Consider the following 17284-nt stretch of genomic DNA (forward strand, 5'->3'; position numbering starts at 1 on the left):
ATTCCTCTAAGCACTAATTTTTTTCTCTTTGCACATTGTAGACAGAAACAGATCTGATCTCTGTGCAACCTGTGGGTTTATTGGTCCTGTTACTCCTCTTCTCAGCTTACTACATTACATAATTACCTAAGCTGTTCTTCATTGGAATCACTGATTTGTGCCTCCCTCCTTGCTTTTTTATTCCCTTTTGGAACATTACATGCAAAAAGTTCAACTTTTGGCAGAAGCACTTATTTTGTCCTCCCTCCGATTTTGCCTATCACAAATACACTAAGGCAGGTCCGCTTTTAGGGCAAGGCAAAGTAGGCACTAAAGTAGGCACCTACGGCACCAAAGCTTAAAGGTGTCGATGTCAATCTCCTTCTGAATCCTTCTTAAAATGCAATCTTTGCATTAGCAGCAGGTGGCACCATCAGTCAAAGTGGCCTAGGGGTGCCCTATGCCCTTCCTCTGTCAATGCCCTAAAGCCGTGGTGGCGAACCTATGGCACGTGTGCCACAGGTGGGCATGCAGAGCCCTCTCTGTGGGCACACGCGCCATCGCCCCAGTCCTAGGCCTTCAGCTGGGTTTTCTAAAACCTTTTCACTTTAGGCCTCGTCCGCCTTGTGCAAAAAAAAAAAAAAAGGTTCAAGCAATCAATCAATTTCAACTTCTCGCAGGAAAAAAAATCTCGCAAAGTTGGAATTGATTGATTGAAATGTTTAGTCCCACCTGGTCTGCTGTTACCACCACAGCCTTACCCACCCAATGGGCCACACTCACCCAATGGGCCATGCCCACCCAGCACTCGATGATACATAAGTGGGTTTTGGGTTGCAGTTTGGGTACTCGGTCTCTAAAAGGTTCGCCATCACTGCCCTAAAGCATAGCTCTTATGCATTCTATTCCCTTTTGGACCACCATCTGCAATTTGCATATGCTTTCTCAGTATTTCTGTTTTTTTCCTTCAAAAATGTATTAAGATGAAAAAGATTGGAAAGAAGCACAATACCTTTTGATCAGTATCTTTAGTAGCTTTCGTTGGGGGGGGAGTGTTAATGTACTCTTTATGTTAGGAGCTCTATTATTAGGAAAGTTCATAGCTGTATTTACCTGGCTCAGAGAATAATGTCTCTTCTTTGAAAAATGAAATTGGATTTAAAAAATCCTAGTTACTCCATTATTGTATTTATTTAAGGAAATCTTAAGTCAACATTTCCATTTTAAATGTAAATTATTTGTGAAAGGTTCTAGGTTTTTATGCCATTCATAGCTAGTATTTTTCAATATCAGGTTTTTTTTTTGCAAAAATATATATTTGCAATTGCCTTATATCAGTGCTAAAGATTTCCTCCTTCCTTATGTCTCAGGTATTTTAATACATTTTGTAATTTATTATTTATAGTTGTTTTATTTGATGTGACATTTTTAAAAAAAGAAAACCACTGCAGCGTTTGAAAAAAACATGTTCCATTTTCTTACTGTTGGAAAGCGAGAAGTTGAAGGAGACCCTTGAAATGCATTAGGCTTTGGAAAAGATGAAGAAAGCAGGGAGTTAGTGACTGTCTTGCAGTATTTTAAATGTCATAGCAACAAAGACAAGAAAGCCATTTATTTCCTTATATTTCATAGAATATAACTGGTAAATGAATTTTAGGAAGACCTGAGTATGATAAGAGTAGAACACAATAGGTTTGTTGTGGCTTAAACCATGAGAATGGTGTTTTGTTGTTGTTTGTGATGGGGAGAAATTTTTAGAAAGTGTCCGTTTCTTATTGGCATTTCCCTTGCTTATTCTATGATCTAGTAAGCTATGGGAAGGGGGCAAACTGGTAGATTTTCTTGCAGGCTGTTTAACTACAGCATTATTTTATGCTCTCGAGTTGCTTAGTTGCTTTTGAGCTGCTATGTTGAGTAGTTGCTCTTGGAGTCTAACCTATTTTCATGGGTTTTGAGGCATACATTTTCAGGGTGGGGAGTAGGTGATTATATTTTGATTTTGTTGCAAGCCACTTGGTCACCATGTACATAAGTGGTGAGATATATATTTGTTAAATAAATACCATGTTTTCCCCAAAATAAGTCCCAACCAGAAAATAAGCCCTAGCATGATTTTTCAGGATGCTCGTAATATAAGTCCCACCCCAAAAATAAGCCCCAGTTAAGATCATCAGCCAGATGAACGTATTTAGTACTGTATTTTCCCTAAAATAAGACCTAACCAGAAAATAAGCCCTAATGCACCTTTTGGAGCAAAAATTAATATAAGGATCTTATTTTTGGGGAAACATGGGTAGGTAAGTAGATGGACAGATATTTTTTTCAAAACTTTACCCTGTTTAACCTTTCCTGCTAGTTTGGCTCGGCTTCTATTCTGTGCTGTTCTGTTTTAATTTACTTTAAAGTCTTATAATTGTACATGTATTTATACACTACCTAGGAAATTAGCAATACGCAGATTGAACTTTTTACAGGACTTTTCGGTGCCACTAAAAGAGATTGCATTTGATAATTTTTGGATTGCTTTTGTAACTGCAGAGTCCCTCCATATGTGGCATTGGTGCTGTTCTGGCACTGCCACCATGTCCTGATGTTTAAAAAAAAAACAAAAACCAACCCAACCCAAAATAAAACAACAACAACAACAAAAACTCTCTGCAGCCCAGTCAGTTTTCTACCAGTTTGGCCGGGCACAACAGACATTGCTCTGCATTTGATCTGTGAAACTCAGTGCCTGGTGGGTAAGCTGCCTTCCTGTGTGGAGAAAGTGATTCTCCTTTTCCTCCTCCTCCTTCTTCCTGAATTCATCTCTAATATTAGATTTCCCCCAAGCAAACCTATCTGCAGAGTGACCTGCTAATTATCTTCTAGTCTAGAGGAACTTAGACAATTTCACAGGATTATAGTACTTGAGAAAAGTGTCTACTAGCAAGACTACTCTTATCATGGCATTACCATAGGTTTCAATTGGCCTTCATATACACATAGTATGGTCTCCTTATAGGCAGGCAACCTTTTACGCGTTGCTCATATTTTGGGGAAAATGGTTGCTGGGTGAAAGGAGTAGTAATTCAGTTTTTTTTCCTTTTGTAGAGAACAGGAAGTTTATTGTTCTGTAAACTTCAGAAGGTGTCATAATTCACAGGCCATCCAGGCACTAGCTAGATTAGGGTTACCAGAATGGTCAATACTGTATTGACCCCTAAAGGTCAATGGGACTATCCAAGAAGCTGTTGTTATTATCATGATTATTCTTTGTAGTACTATTAGTTAAGATATTATTAAATTATTTTCATATACACTAAATGTTTGGGAGTTGATGTACAATCTGAAACTTCATGAAGGGCTCAATGCGCTGAAGAGTTTGGGTGAGATGATAGTGAAAATGTTGCAATTTTCCGACTGATCAGCTGGAGGGGGAACACTGATTGGTTCCTTATTTTCGCACTCTGCAGCATCAGCATAAGTGAAGATAATCACTCCGGATGGTCTGAAAGCTTCAAATGCTTTGGGGGATTGAGGAATAGAAGTGATGAAAATAATAGAGGTGGAAGCGCCCTCATTCTATAATTATGGCAATGTGGAAGCATCCACTGAGATGAAATGATATTTCCAAATTCTACATTCAGTGTGCGGGAGAAAGGGAACTTAATAAGCAGTTTGGAGGAAGGGCCAACAAAGAACCTTTCTTAGAACATATCTCTTCAGGCAAAAAGTGTTTAGAAAAGGACAATTCTAAGTGAATAGAGGGGTAAAGTCCTTCCAATTAATTTCAACCACAGAGGAATGTTTGACTTAGTTCTGAGTGGCTTCTCAGAAGTTCATCTGATCCAGCAATATTTCTAGGAATTGCTAAAGGGAAAAATCTGGTTTGACCAAGTGACCACTGGAAATCCTGCTGAGTGTGGATTGATGGCTACTTTTTGTGAACCATCAAAGGCAGAAATAGGGAAGCTCCTGTTCTCCAGTTCAGCTTGAAACATGAACAGTTTGAGGGGAAAGGTCTGCAAAGCATTCATAGCAACTTTTTCTCACAACTCAGCTGTTTCAGGTTCTCTATAAAGGGCAGGAGACAGCGCTGCAGGGGCTCCCCAACAGCTCTTTGTGGGCTCTCTCAGACTACTCAACTGAGCAGGCAGATAGGTTTGCAAACAGGATTGTGAGCAGGAAGAAATGGCCAGGTAGTGGAGGGGACGGGAAGGGGATGGGCCATGGCAGCAGAGGCTTGTGGGTTAGATGGGGAGATCCTGAACTATACTGTTTCACAGGCTGCAGGATCATATCATGTGTGCTCCTGGGGAAAGTCAACAAAAACGGTTCTTTTTAAACCAGTGACTCAGTTAAAACAAACTGCAAATGTTTTCTGTTTCCCCTCCCCCCAAAGATTATATCAGTGAAATAATCAATATTAGTAACATATAATCCTTCCTCCTCCCTCCCAAAACAGTGGCATTTTTTTTCAAGTATGAATATGAACATTATACCCTACATGTTAAGTTAAACTTATCTGTTAAATTTTCTCTTAATATTCCACTTCCATTTTAGAAATAAGCAAGTTCTTTTTCACAAGGATCAATCTAATGTAGGCATCAGTGTGCAAACATCTCCCTTAAGAGATGCAGAAAGAAGATGGGTTTTTTTATCCCTCAATCGGGGAAGAGAAGGAGGAGGAGGAGGAGGAGTCCCCAATATTCTCCCACCAGCCATATGTTTGTTTTTTTTAAGGAGAGCAGCAGCACTAGATTTTCCATCTCAGTAGCCTGTTGTCCTTATGGTGTGGATTGGCTATTGGCATCTTTCTGCCCCTTGTTTTGGATAAGATCATTGCTTGGTAAGGAACAGGCAGGTTTTGGTGAGATGATATTAATGCTAAGTACTCATTATTTTCTACAGTTCAAGAGAGACAAAAAAACTTTGCTGCGGAAGGTTGGTTCATCGGATTTATCAGTGCCATTGTCCTCCTTATCCTGGTTCTGGTGCTCCTCTGCTTCATCAAGCGCAGCAAGGGCGGCAAGTACTCGGGTGAGGTGCCCCCAGCCCCACCCTAGCACCTCGTGGCAGATCCCCATGGGCCTCCCCCCAGGCTATTATCAGTTATCAGTTATATAGCACACTTAGTGTGCCTGGTGCCGTTCGTCCTCACAACAGTCCTGTGAGGTAGGTTGTTATCGTTCCCATTTTACAGAAAAGAAGCTGAGCCTCAAAAATGGGGCAGTTTATGATGAGCTCAACGTTTGACTCTTGTGTCTCAAGTTAACACTTGAGCTGCTGGTCTGGGCTAGATGCATTTAAGCCAGACTTCCTGAGCTGGAGTCATCTTAGATATACTACCACATTCATAACTGCCTGCCAGGTTGGCACAAAATGATGGGTTTTTAGCCCAGCAACCAGGACAGCACATCAGGCTTGGGATAGTGAGCTAAAAACATGGTGGGGAAATATTGAAGATATTATAGACATAGCTGTGCTATTTGCTTAATCTGGTTTAATGATTAGTATGCCTAGTAAAGCAGGCTGGGAAACATAGCGGGTGAGAGCTCTTCTACCAGATTCTCAGCATTTCTAAATCTACAACTCCCATCACTCCTTGCCAAAGAAGATGAGAAAATATGTTTGTTCTTTTCAATTCGGGAATAAAAAGGTACCCTTGAGCAGAAAGACAAAAAAATAAATCAAGATGATGATGACAGTAATAGTGGTAGCAGTAGTACAATGCAGCTATTGTTCTTATAGCACTATTGCTTCTTTTTATAATGCTTCAAAAGCGTCTTTAAAAACTGTCCAGAGATGATGATGGATTAGTCTACTTTGATCTTCTCCAATGCCGTGTCTTTCAGAGGTGTAAATCACTCTTGTTTTCTAGCCAGTGCTGCTACTGAATATTCTGTCTGTGAGCGTTGGGAGTTGTAGTTCTAATGCATCTGGAGGGCCCGTGGTTGGGGACGGCTGTGGTACATCATGGGTGGACGTGTGCTTCTTCACAACAGTCCCTTTAACTCCAACCTCCTAGCACTATAGGGTTGCTCTTAACTCCCACCCACTCACATCTTGCTGGTTATGCCCCTATTTCAAGGAGGTAAAGAAAAATCTAGCCCCACTGAGAGACTCTCCTCTATTATTTTCCATATTTTTAAAGGTTCCCCCTCATTGCTTCTTGGGAGATCCCCCTGCCCACCCCCCTTCCCAAGGTCCCACTCTGGATGGCCCCGCCCGCTAACCCTTTTGCCTTGTGTAACATACTCTCTTTTCTACCCTAGTGAAAGACAAAGAAGACACACAGGTGGATTCTGAGGCCAGGCCCATGAAGGATGAGACCTTTGGAGAATACAGGTACAATAAGTCATTGTTGCTTTTCATGGCTAGCAAACAATAAATCGAACCAAGTAAATGACATACATAGTTCCTTTATTTTATAATATATACCACTTTCATGATCAGTTGAGATTATCTTGACACAAATTTGTATGGTTTGGGTACAAATTTAGCCCTGTTTATTTAAGTCTTTGGGGTTATCAGTCATAGATTTAGGGACTGAGGAAGCAGTATAACAGCAGGACAAGAATGCAAAAATGACAGAGGGGGAAATGAGACATTTTCCACAGATTCTAATGAAAAGCACATTAACTTGCCAACAGATGGTTAATGTTGGGAGGGGACAGGAAAAATACAGTGATTTAATATATTTATGACACCCTGTCAGCAAGTTTTTGGTGGCTTGGTATACCAGGACAGCAAAAAGATCTAAGTATTATTCACAGTGCATCAATAGATGGCTAGGACTATCAAGACTGCTAAATTATGCTCATGGGTATCATAAGATAACAAAAAGGACAAGGATTGGCAATGAACCAAAGGAAAGGAATTTCATAGTGTTTCCACTTTATATGTATGTATATAACTTTGTGTATATGAATGCATCTAAATGGTGCCAGGATTTCTTGGTGCCTTCCATTTCTCTCTTTTGACCTCAACTTACCTTCCTTGAAATGTGATGTTACTTTTTTTCTTTTTTCTCTAATCTCCCCTGCCTTTTACTTGACTAACCCAGGTCCCTGGAGAGGTAAGAATGCAAGGGGTAAACACTGAATGTTTCACTGCATGTTGATGGGGGAAGGTGAGGTTAGACGGGCCAGGACAACATTCCCATTGGCATGCTTCTGGATTTCACTGACCTTATCATATCAGGGAGAAAGAAAAGCCATTTCCATAAAGGGAATTTCAAAGTAATGTTGCTTCTCTTGCCTTAATTAATGGGGGGGGGATCCTAAAAATGGCTAAGACAATTTTAAGACGATTCTTTTCTGTTTCTACTATCCAGTGAACAGTATTGGCAAGAGGGATATTTCACACTAGAAAGAATATTGGTTAGGGACTACATATGAAAATGGCTTTTAAAATTTCAGAATACAGTCTTCCCTAAAATGACATTTGCCAGGATTATTCACCTTAGTTGCAGGTAGACTGAAATTTAGTTTGCTGTCCCTGAAGTAAATGCATTTGATCCCTGACATCTTTTTCAAAGAATCATCCCCTTTCCCTCCAGAGGGAACATAAAATATAATCAAATTATTAAAAGAAAATAGTGAGATTTCATACTTCAGGGTTGCCTTGTTACCTTTTTTATGTTTATGTTTATGTATGTGGATATATGTGCCTAAGGACAACAGAGCTGTCTTTCGTAATATGAATGTTACCTTTCTGTCTTAAACCAGAATTCTGATTTCCATTCTCTGGAAAGCAGATTTTGTTAAGAATGGAAAGTCAGAAAAAGAACTGTCCCACTCTTTGAACAATCCCAAATCTTCTACCAGGTTATATTGCAGCAATAAGAAAACGTAATAGGGTCCTTGGTGCTCTCTAAGCGTGGTGGTTTTCTTGCAGATATTTCATTATCAAACTAAATAACATCATCTGCAGATGATGTTACCTAGTTTGGCAATGAAACATCTGCAAGAAAGCCACCAAGCTCAGAGAGCACCAAGGACCCTGCACAATTCAACCCTGAGCTACAAATATTCTCTTCTATCGGTACAACGATGCTTGCTGAGTATCTTTGGTGTATGTGCAAATGTATGTGTGGATAAGCATTATAATGCTTTTGGGATAAAAGTGATCAGTGCTAATTGTACATGGTTTGTCCTCCCTCTCTTTCTCATTATCTCCATTTCATGAAGTTCATCAATGATTAGATTTAGGTAACAACCTTCCCTCCCCCTGCCTGCCTGCCTGCCATAACTTGCTATTTTCCCTCTAATTTATCTCCCCTGGGTACCAAAATTGTGTCCAGCCAGCTGCCCACCCCAGTTGGATCTCAAAGGTAGGGATACTGGCTGGCAGCCCCTCTTTGGAAAATCCCTGGCAGATGCTGTGCAGTCTGTCTGCTTCTCTCTGCTAAATTCATATAGTCCTCTCTCTAGTACTGGGTCAGTCTACCCAGCCTTTGACTTGATTTAGTACTCATTTGCAAGAGCTTCCTGGGTCTAAAAGGAGCTTCTTGGGTGCTCCTTTGGTTCTACTAATTTCCACATCTGACTGTTGATTCTAAATGCTAATCAAACATATTTGGCTGGATCCTGTTTTGTTCTGTTTCAGCTCTTCTCCACACATGTTCAAAGGGTTTCCATTTAAGTTTATGCACATCCTTGCATGCTTATTGGCCAGTGGAACTTGGAATTCAGAATCCTAATTCTGCATGCTTCCTTTTTGCATATTGGAGTCTTCCTCACCCAGTGAGGCAAAACTGGATATTTTAATGTTAGAGTGGGGTAAATCCAAGCTCTCTGACAGGTCCGGTATTTGATATCTGTTCCTAGGCATGTTCTCTTTTGATGAAACTATTGTAAACTTTGATGCCCCTTCTAATTCTTTTTTTCTATTTCATTCCATGGTTGTACACCCATCACTTTAAATATGCATTGCTGTTCTTGCAAATCTGCACAGCAGCACTAGGAAACATTGTGTTGATTTTTCCAGGCTTGAAAAGCCAGTCTAGACATACACTATATGTGTATCTTAAGCACATGGGGTCAGTGTGATAACTCAGCCAGTCAGTAATGTGAAAGCAGTTGTTATCTCAGACCTCACAGGGTTATTGTGAGGTAAATTGTGTACCCAGGTGTGAGATGGAATAACATTTTTATACATGAGTTCCTGGAAAAAAGGTGGGGTCTTGATAAACTAAAAGTAAGGCTTATCTTTGCCCAGAAAGCACCATAGGTTGAGCACTGTTCCATACTGCTACATTTGCTCCTTTTCCCCTGACTGGCCTGCTTCCATTTAAAATTCCCCAACCAGGTGAGGCTTTCACGACTCACATGTAAAAAACAAGAAAAAAGCTAAGGAAATGATTGGTCCATTAGTGGGAGAAAGTGGCAAGAAGGTGACAAGCAACAGGGAGAAAGCAGAACTATTTAACTCATTTTTTGCATCCGTCTTTGCACAAAGGGGAAAAAAACAGTCCAACCTATCAAAAACAGTACCGTAAAAAACAGATTAGAAACATGTTAAGATAGGCAAGAAAATGGTAAGTGAGTACCTGTCCACCCTAGATGAGTTCAAATCACCAGGACCAGATGGATTACATCTCAGGGTTCTGAAGGAACTGGCAAATGTGATCTCAAAACCACTGAACTATATCTTTCAAAGATCCTGGAGCACTGGGGAATTACCAGGGGACTGGAAAAGAGCTGATGTAGTTCCCATCTTCAAAAAAGGAAAAAAAATGGATCCAGGAAACTACAGACCTATCAGCCTGACCTCAATACCTGGGAAGATTCTGGAAAAGTTAATCAAACAATGAATTAGCGAACACCTAGAGGCAAACAAAGTCATTACCAAAAGCCAACATGGGTTTGTCAAAAACAGATCATGCCAGACAAATCTTATTGCATTCTTTGACCAAGTGACAAAATTAGTGGACCAGAGGAATGCTGTGGATATAATGTATTTGGACTTCAGTAAGGCATTTGATAACGTAGATCACAAACCTACTATTTGATAAGATAGAAAAATGTGGGTTAGACAGCATCACCACCAGATGGATTCGTAGCTGTCTGACTGGTCGTACTCAGCGTGTGGTCCTCAATGGAAGTGCACCTACATAGAGGGAAGTGTGTAGTGGGGTGCCCCAGAGCTCTGTTCTGGGCCCAGTGATCTTCAACATCTTCATCAATGATTTAGATGGGATAGATGGGGAACTCATCAAATTTGCAGATGACACCAAGTTGGCAGGAATAACCAACACTCCAGAAGATAAGTTTAAGATACAGAAGGATCTTGACAGATTTGAACATTGGGCACTATCTAACAAAATGAAATTCAATGGTGAAAAAAGTAAGGTTCTACATTTAGGCAAGAAAAAACAAATGCACAGGTATAGTATAGGTGGTACCTTGCTCAATAGTAGCAACTGCGAGAGGGATCTCGGAGTCCTAGTGGACAATCACTTAAATATGAGCCAGCAGTGTGCTGCAGCTGCCAAAAAAGCATTAACAGAGGGATAGAATTGAGATCACGTGAAGTGTTAATACCACTTTACAATGCCTTAGTAAGGCCACACTTGGAATACTGCATCCAGTTTTGGTCACCACGATGTAAAAAAAATGTTGAGACTCTAGAAAGAGTACAGAGAAGAGCAACAAAGATGATTAGGGGACTGGAGGCTAAAACATATAAGGAATGGTTGCTGGAATTGGGTATGTCTAGTTTAATGAAGAGAAGGATGAGGGGGGACATGATAGTGTTCCAATATCTCAGGGGTTGCTACAAAGAAGAGGGAATCAAGCTATTCTCCAAAGCACCTGAAGGCAGGATAAGAAGCAATGGATGGAAACTAACCAAAGTGAGAAGCAATCTAGAACTAAGGAGAAATTTTCTGACAGAACAATTAACCAGTGGAACAACTTGCCTCCAGGAGCGGTGAATGCTCCAACACTGGAAGTTTTTAAGAAGAGACTGGACAGCCATTTGTCTGAAATGGTATAGGGTTTCCTGCCTGAGAAGGAGGTTGGACTAGATGACCTCCAAGGTCCCTTCCAACATCATCGTCATCGTCGTTATTTTCTCATTCATTTTTGCTTGGAGTGAAAAAAGAGGCCTCCATCTCTGCTAGGAGGCGCCAGGTGGGCGTGGCCAGGTAGGCGCAGAACAAGTCGTCGCAGCAAGAAAAATAGCGTTTCTCTAAAGGGGGGGGAAATCCACCCTTTGCGTTTCAAATTTTGCCGCTTCCTTGCTTCCTGTTTACCAGCACATCTCTGGGTGATTTTTGTTTTGGCGGGGTGCTGAGTTGGCTCTACCTCCAGTTGCCTGCAGCGACTTGTTCTGTGCCTATCTGGCACCCCCTAGCCAGCCACACCGACGTGATTGCATCCACTTGGCCACGCACACCTACCCACCCCAAGTCAGCCACCCTGAGTCATCCGCCCCAAGTGGACTGCACCTAATCCTTTGCATTGACCTGGCCACGCCCACTCACCCATGCCCACCTGGCGGCACTCAGATGGCCACACCTACCCGGTCACGTCCACCTGGCTGCAATGTGTCGTCATAGACCTGGCTCTATGGTCCAGTGGGCTTCTTATCTAAAAAATTACTTCTTTAATTTAAAAAAGGGAGACAGGGGCATGCTGCAGAGTGATGGCCTCTAGCACTGTTTGTGGTTTCAAGAATGTTCCTGGACCTCAGATAGATATGTGATGATGCAATAATTATTTCATTAGTAGAATGCAAACAAGTTAACAAGCTACTTCTTGGGGGGGGGGGAAATACAAAGAGAAAACTGAGGATTCCCCCCTCCCCATTCTGCCAACTTTGAATGCTATCTAGCTGCCCTTAAAACATCACAAAAATATACTGGCATAAAATTTGCCATCTTCATTGTCTATCCTTTTCCTGCATTTTTTTATGGCTTGTCACCTGTTTATTCTTGGTCTATGGACAGAATGAGATGCAAAGGAGGAGAGATGTTGCTAGAAGATGTTTGTATTGTGATTAGATGCAAGCAGAGATATGCCTATCCCCTGGCCTAGACATATCAGGAGAGGAAAGAGAGGCAGCTTTTCCACACAGTGGGAAGGTAGAGAAAGGAAATGAGCCGAGTCTTCTCTATATGCATAAAGGAGAGGCAAAACAATGGTAGTTCTTGTGAAAATTATTCTGTAATTAAAGACTGAGAAGGAGTTTTGTTGATATAGCTCTTTTAAAAAGAAGAGCTCATATCCTGTGCTCCTTTAATACAGCGATATTGGTTAAACTGGTAATTATTCATAATTTGTAAGTAAAGAAGAGACATGATCATACTGTAGATCCCTCCCTGAGCGTACATATATCTGGGGGAAAAATGTTACGAGATGATATCAATATAAGAAGTTTAAATTTATCCCTGGGAGGGGAAGATGACAGCAAATTTTTAAAGTATATTCTTTAAAATATATTCTGAGAGCCAGTTTGGTCTAGTAATTTTAAGGCACCAGGTTAAAAATTGGGAGAGTTGTAAATTCTAGTCCTGCTGTAAGCATGAAAGCTGACTGGGTGACTTTGGGTCAGTCATTCTCTCTCAGTCCAACCTACCTCACAGGGTTGTTGTGTGGAAAATAGGTTAAGATAGAATATTAGGTATGATTGCCTCCTTGAGTTATTTATAGCCAGCCAGAGTTGCCTGACAGTGAGATGGGTGGCATATAAATTTAATAAATAATTAATAATAAAAATGATAAAGGTGGGATAAAAATAAAAAATGAAAATAAAATTCTTTATCCATAGAATAGTGTATTTATTTGATGTATATTTCATCTTTATTTTTTTACAACTCGAAATGGTGTACATAATGCCCCCTCCTATTTTCCCCAACAACGCTGTGTGGTGGCTTGGACAGAGAGAGAGAGAGAGAGAGAGAGAGAGAGAGAGACTGACCCCAGGTCACCCAATGAGTTTTCCTGTCCTAAGGGAGGACTAGAACTCATGGTCTCCCATTTTCCAGGCCAGTGCCTACAGTGCCTAAGCTGCCTTATTGTACTGTAATCATTATTTCTTTTTATAGTGCCACTTCTCACCAAAAAAACACACCTACTTTAGTCACAGGACAGTATTTCTTTGGGAATGTGTCTATTTGCTCAGAAAAAGGACTAAAAGAAAAGAACTATTAGGAGTAGGGAGAGAGGAGATAACAACAGATACCATCCTGGTAGATTTATGCTTTCTTGCTGCTTAATGGCTTCCATGACCGCCATTTTCTGAAAGAGCCAGTCTCCCAGCAAGCCATTGTTAAAGAGCATCCATAAGATGGTTTCAAAATTCCAGATGTGCCCCTGAATCCATAACAGTTGTAAACTTCCTCCTAATTACACTCTATTTTATTTTCCCTATGATTATTTGCCTTAATACACATATAGTAGTCTATAAAATCCAGACTTCAGCTAGTCGACAAAATCAGTCAATATGCTTAACTTTAAATAACCCTCAACTTCATAGACAAATGTGTGTGTGTGCGGGGGGAAGATTTTTAGACTCATGTCTATTAATATGGTAATGAGATTGTACAAATGCATAAAATGTATGTAAAATAAATATAATAGATGTGACAGTATACGAACATTCTCCGAAGTGATCTGCAAGAAACTGAATGTTGTCCTCTGGGGTGCTTTCAGATTTTACCCATTACATCCCAGGCTCACAGATTGAGATCCATAAAAACCAGACCTTTATTGTACTATAGCGTAATAACTAAATTGTGCAGGCTGTTTCTGCTTTCCAGATATGTGGAGGTTCCTCTCCCATAATCTGAAGCTATAGCAACAAATTTTGGGAACTGAATTCCGACACATACAGGGACCACATTCTGTACTTAGAGAAAGCTGTTAGTTACTGATAAGTGAAAAAATATTATATTTTAAGCATTTTTAAGCATTTTCCAAATTTAATCAAATAGCTTGTTAGCCATGGTTCATACAAGTAAGAATACAAATATCTTGTAAGGTAGCCACAAACTCTCTAATTTTAGTAATTTAATTTCAGTAGTTTGTTTAAAATAATATTTTTTCTTTAATATTGGGATCTTAGATACATTATGTAGGAAAGTCATATGTAACTACTCTCCCTCCCCCAAAAGAGAAGAAGGGACTATATAATGGAAAAGATTGGGAACATCTGTGTGAGATATAGAGAAACATTGGAAGATGAATGTTTGCATTTTGTTTCATTTTAATTACATTCCATTTTTAATGAATTCATTACAATTTGGCAAATAAGGCAACCTGCTCACAGTTTGTTTACAGACAGCCATGACTAACAGATTATAATGGAATAAGATGAGACCAGATCCAACTAATGAGATCCCTTTCATATCAGCATGAAGTTGTTTTGAGTTGTGCTCCTCATAAGTGGCCTTTCCCGTTTTGCATGACATCACTTTGCCACTAGAGGACACATCTGTGTACACAAGCACACTCTATTTCTAGCATCTTCCACAAGCAGCCAGCCCTTCCTTGTTGACATCAAAGTCCTGAGGAGGGAATATCAGTTTGGCAGACTAAGACAACATGGATGCCCTATTAATGATGATAGCTCCTTCATTAGCCAGTACTGGGGCTCCAACGCAAAAATAAATGACAATTCTGGTGTAGTATATAGCATTTGTGGTTTATCATCCCATCCTCTTAAAGCAGGTGTGCACAAAATGTGACCCAGGGCTGAATGAGGCCTGACTTTTTTTGGAATTCTAGAATGTATAGGAATTTTCACCTGGAACTGGCAAAAAAAAAGGTTCTTTGACTCTTAGGTACCTTTAAAACTCTTGAACTCCTCTTCTGAAATGGGCCTTGGCTCTGCCTACTTTAGGAGTGTGACCTGTGACATTTCATACAAAGTTTGATGTGTTTCTTGGTCTGAGAGACCCTGGTGGTTCTTATCTAGAAGGCCATTATATACATTCCAAAGGAGACTGACAGCATGCTGCCCAACTGAAAGATTCTTAGCGTGTATTTTAATGGAGAAGCAACCGTGTTCTTGTGTTCTGGGTTCCTGAAGGGAATGATCCAGATCGCCTGAGGGTTTCACCAGCTATGAAAACATGCAGAGAGGTTCTCTTGCACATTAATTGTTGAAACCAATATGGAAGGCTTAGATAGGATGACTTCTAGGTGATTTAAACCCCATCAGTCAGATCAATTTGCCTTCCAGACACTTAATAATCTGCTGCCTAAAGATGGGCCATTTCATTTTATGCTGTGACAAAGTCATTTTGGTGTGAGCTCCAAACTCTGGTTTTCCATAAAGGCAGCTGGAGTTTCCCTTTCAGTCATTCTAAGATTGTGTAAAGCCTCCTTATGGAATGTGGACTGGCCCCCTGGCATGGGTTTATATGCATGTTCACCTATAGCTATGCACATCTTGCGTATATGTGCACATATATACTACTACTACTACACTTCCCCTACACAACTATATTATTATTTATTCTCTTAGCATGCTGTGGCTTTTATCGGGGTCGCCACCCATTGCCTGATAGATCTGTTGGACTGCAACCCCTAAAAGCCCCAAGCACCTTGGATCCTCCAAACCAACCCTGCTGTTGATTTGGAACCATTTAATCCAAAACAACAGCAGGGTTTTAGATTGCTTAACTGACTTTGAATTTCTATTGCTATAAATAAAGATATGACTCTTCCAACTCTATTACCCTTTCTCATTGTTGTCCTTTTCCCCCTACAGTGACAATGAGGAGAAACCCTTCACCAGCAGCCAGCCCTCCTTGAATGGTGACATCAAGGCTCTGGGGAGTGACGATAGCTTGGCAGATTATGGGGGCAGTGTGGACGTCCAGTTCAATGAGGATGGCTCCTTCATTGGCCAGTACAGTGGCCAAAAAGGCAAAGATGGAGGTGGAAATGACAGCTCTGGGGCTACCAGTCCTACCAATGTGGTCACTGCCCTGGAATAAGTGGAGGCATTTTCCCAAAGGATTCCCCCCGCCCCCAGTCCTGGAGAAGAGGATTTCCCTATAGATTGCTGGGGGCAGGGGAGGTGAGCACAGGGTTAATCACCTCACCCAGGCAAAGAATCAAAGAATCAATGTTCTTCAAATGGAAATAGTAATTGGTGGAATCTACCCTTTGTTTACTGGCTAACCCCACCCCCAAAAAAAACTAATCAGGGAGGGTTAGAAAATCAGGGGATTCCTCAAATAATCCACCTAAAAAGTGTCTCATTTCCACACCTTCTCCCCAAGCCAGTTATCCTTCAGCCAAACTATGTCCATGTTTTGTGTGGTGGGAAGGGAAGGGAGGGAGAAGGGGAGGGACATATGACATGATCCAAGGGATGAGCTTATCAGTGAAGCCCAGGGCTTCATAAGAGGGGAGGGAATCAAGGTTCAAAATTGCCAAAAGAGCAGATGACCCCCCTTCTCAAAATCCTCAAATGTTCATTCTTTGTTCTTGTTCAAGAAGGGGATGTTAGATGGTGCTGCAATGTCTAATCCCAACCCAAATCAGGACAGGAGGCAAAACAGAAGGTGACCTGAAAGGATTGGGAACCAAGAAACAGGGAATCCTTTCTCTGCTTCTGAGAGAAAGGGTGGTTAGAAAGAACTAGAAACCAGAAGTTGTGGCTATGCAAAAGGAAGGCATACCAATGGTCTGAAAGGATCTGGGCCTTTCAATTTTGCCATTTACCACCTTCTATGGAGTCAGCTGATGATAATCTCTGATGCCTCTTTTATAAGGGAAGGGGTGCTCCAGCCTAATCTTCTGATTGCCTCTCTGTTGATCTGTCACTTTTCTTCTCCTTGTCGCTCATTTTCTAAATCAGGCCTTGCCAAGGCAGCAGTTCTCTCAAAATTGTGGCTTTCAAACTTTTTACCTTGAGGAAAGCCTTTCCATGTCTGCTCGTTCACTAAGACATTCCCATTTTTCTGCCATGGAAGTTGAGACCAATTTTGCATTCGTGAAAGCCACTGACCAAGTTGGTTCTGTTGGTCATCCTCTTTACTTCACATAAAATGACTCTATACCTGCCATTAAAGTAGTACTTGTTTGCCATAGCCTCTCAAGAGCCTCTGATCAATTGCCAAGAGATCTCAAGGTATCCTAGAAAGACCGTCGTATGAGAACTGCTGCCAAACCTGGTCTCCTGGTGCTGAACAGCCCACCTAGAACGATCCCTTTGTCCTTTCTGTCATGTTAACTCGCATTCCTTCTTTCACGGGAGGATCAAAATCCAGTTGTTTCCACTGGGCCAAATCCCACCATTTGACAACTCCTCTTCCTCCTCCCTCTGTCTTGACCTCCAATTCTCCCCTCAAACAGCAGAA

General features: G+C 41.0%; 1 protein-coding gene across 1 annotated transcript in view; it reads left to right on the plus strand.

The window, feature by feature from the left end:
• Nucleotides 1-15913, plus strand: part of L1CAM (L1 cell adhesion molecule) — a 65954-nt gene extending 50041 nt beyond the window's left edge. Inside the window, exons 26-29 of the mRNA XM_029283398.1 lie at nt 4873-5001; nt 6237-6309; nt 7028-7039; nt 15685-15913. Coding sequence (XP_029139231.1) covers nt 4873-5001; nt 6237-6309; nt 7028-7039; nt 15685-15913 — 443 coding nt within the window. The remainder of the gene's footprint in view (nt 1-4872; nt 5002-6236; nt 6310-7027; nt 7040-15684) is intronic.
• Nucleotides 15914-17284: the final 1371 nt, after the last annotated feature.

This window comes from Protobothrops mucrosquamatus, unplaced genomic scaffold (assembly GCF_001527695.2).
Source record: "Protobothrops mucrosquamatus isolate PMUCROS unplaced genomic scaffold, P.Mucros_1.0 scaffold76, whole genome shotgun sequence".
NCBI classification, from domain to species: domain Eukaryota; kingdom Metazoa; phylum Chordata; class Lepidosauria; order Squamata; family Viperidae; genus Protobothrops; species Protobothrops mucrosquamatus.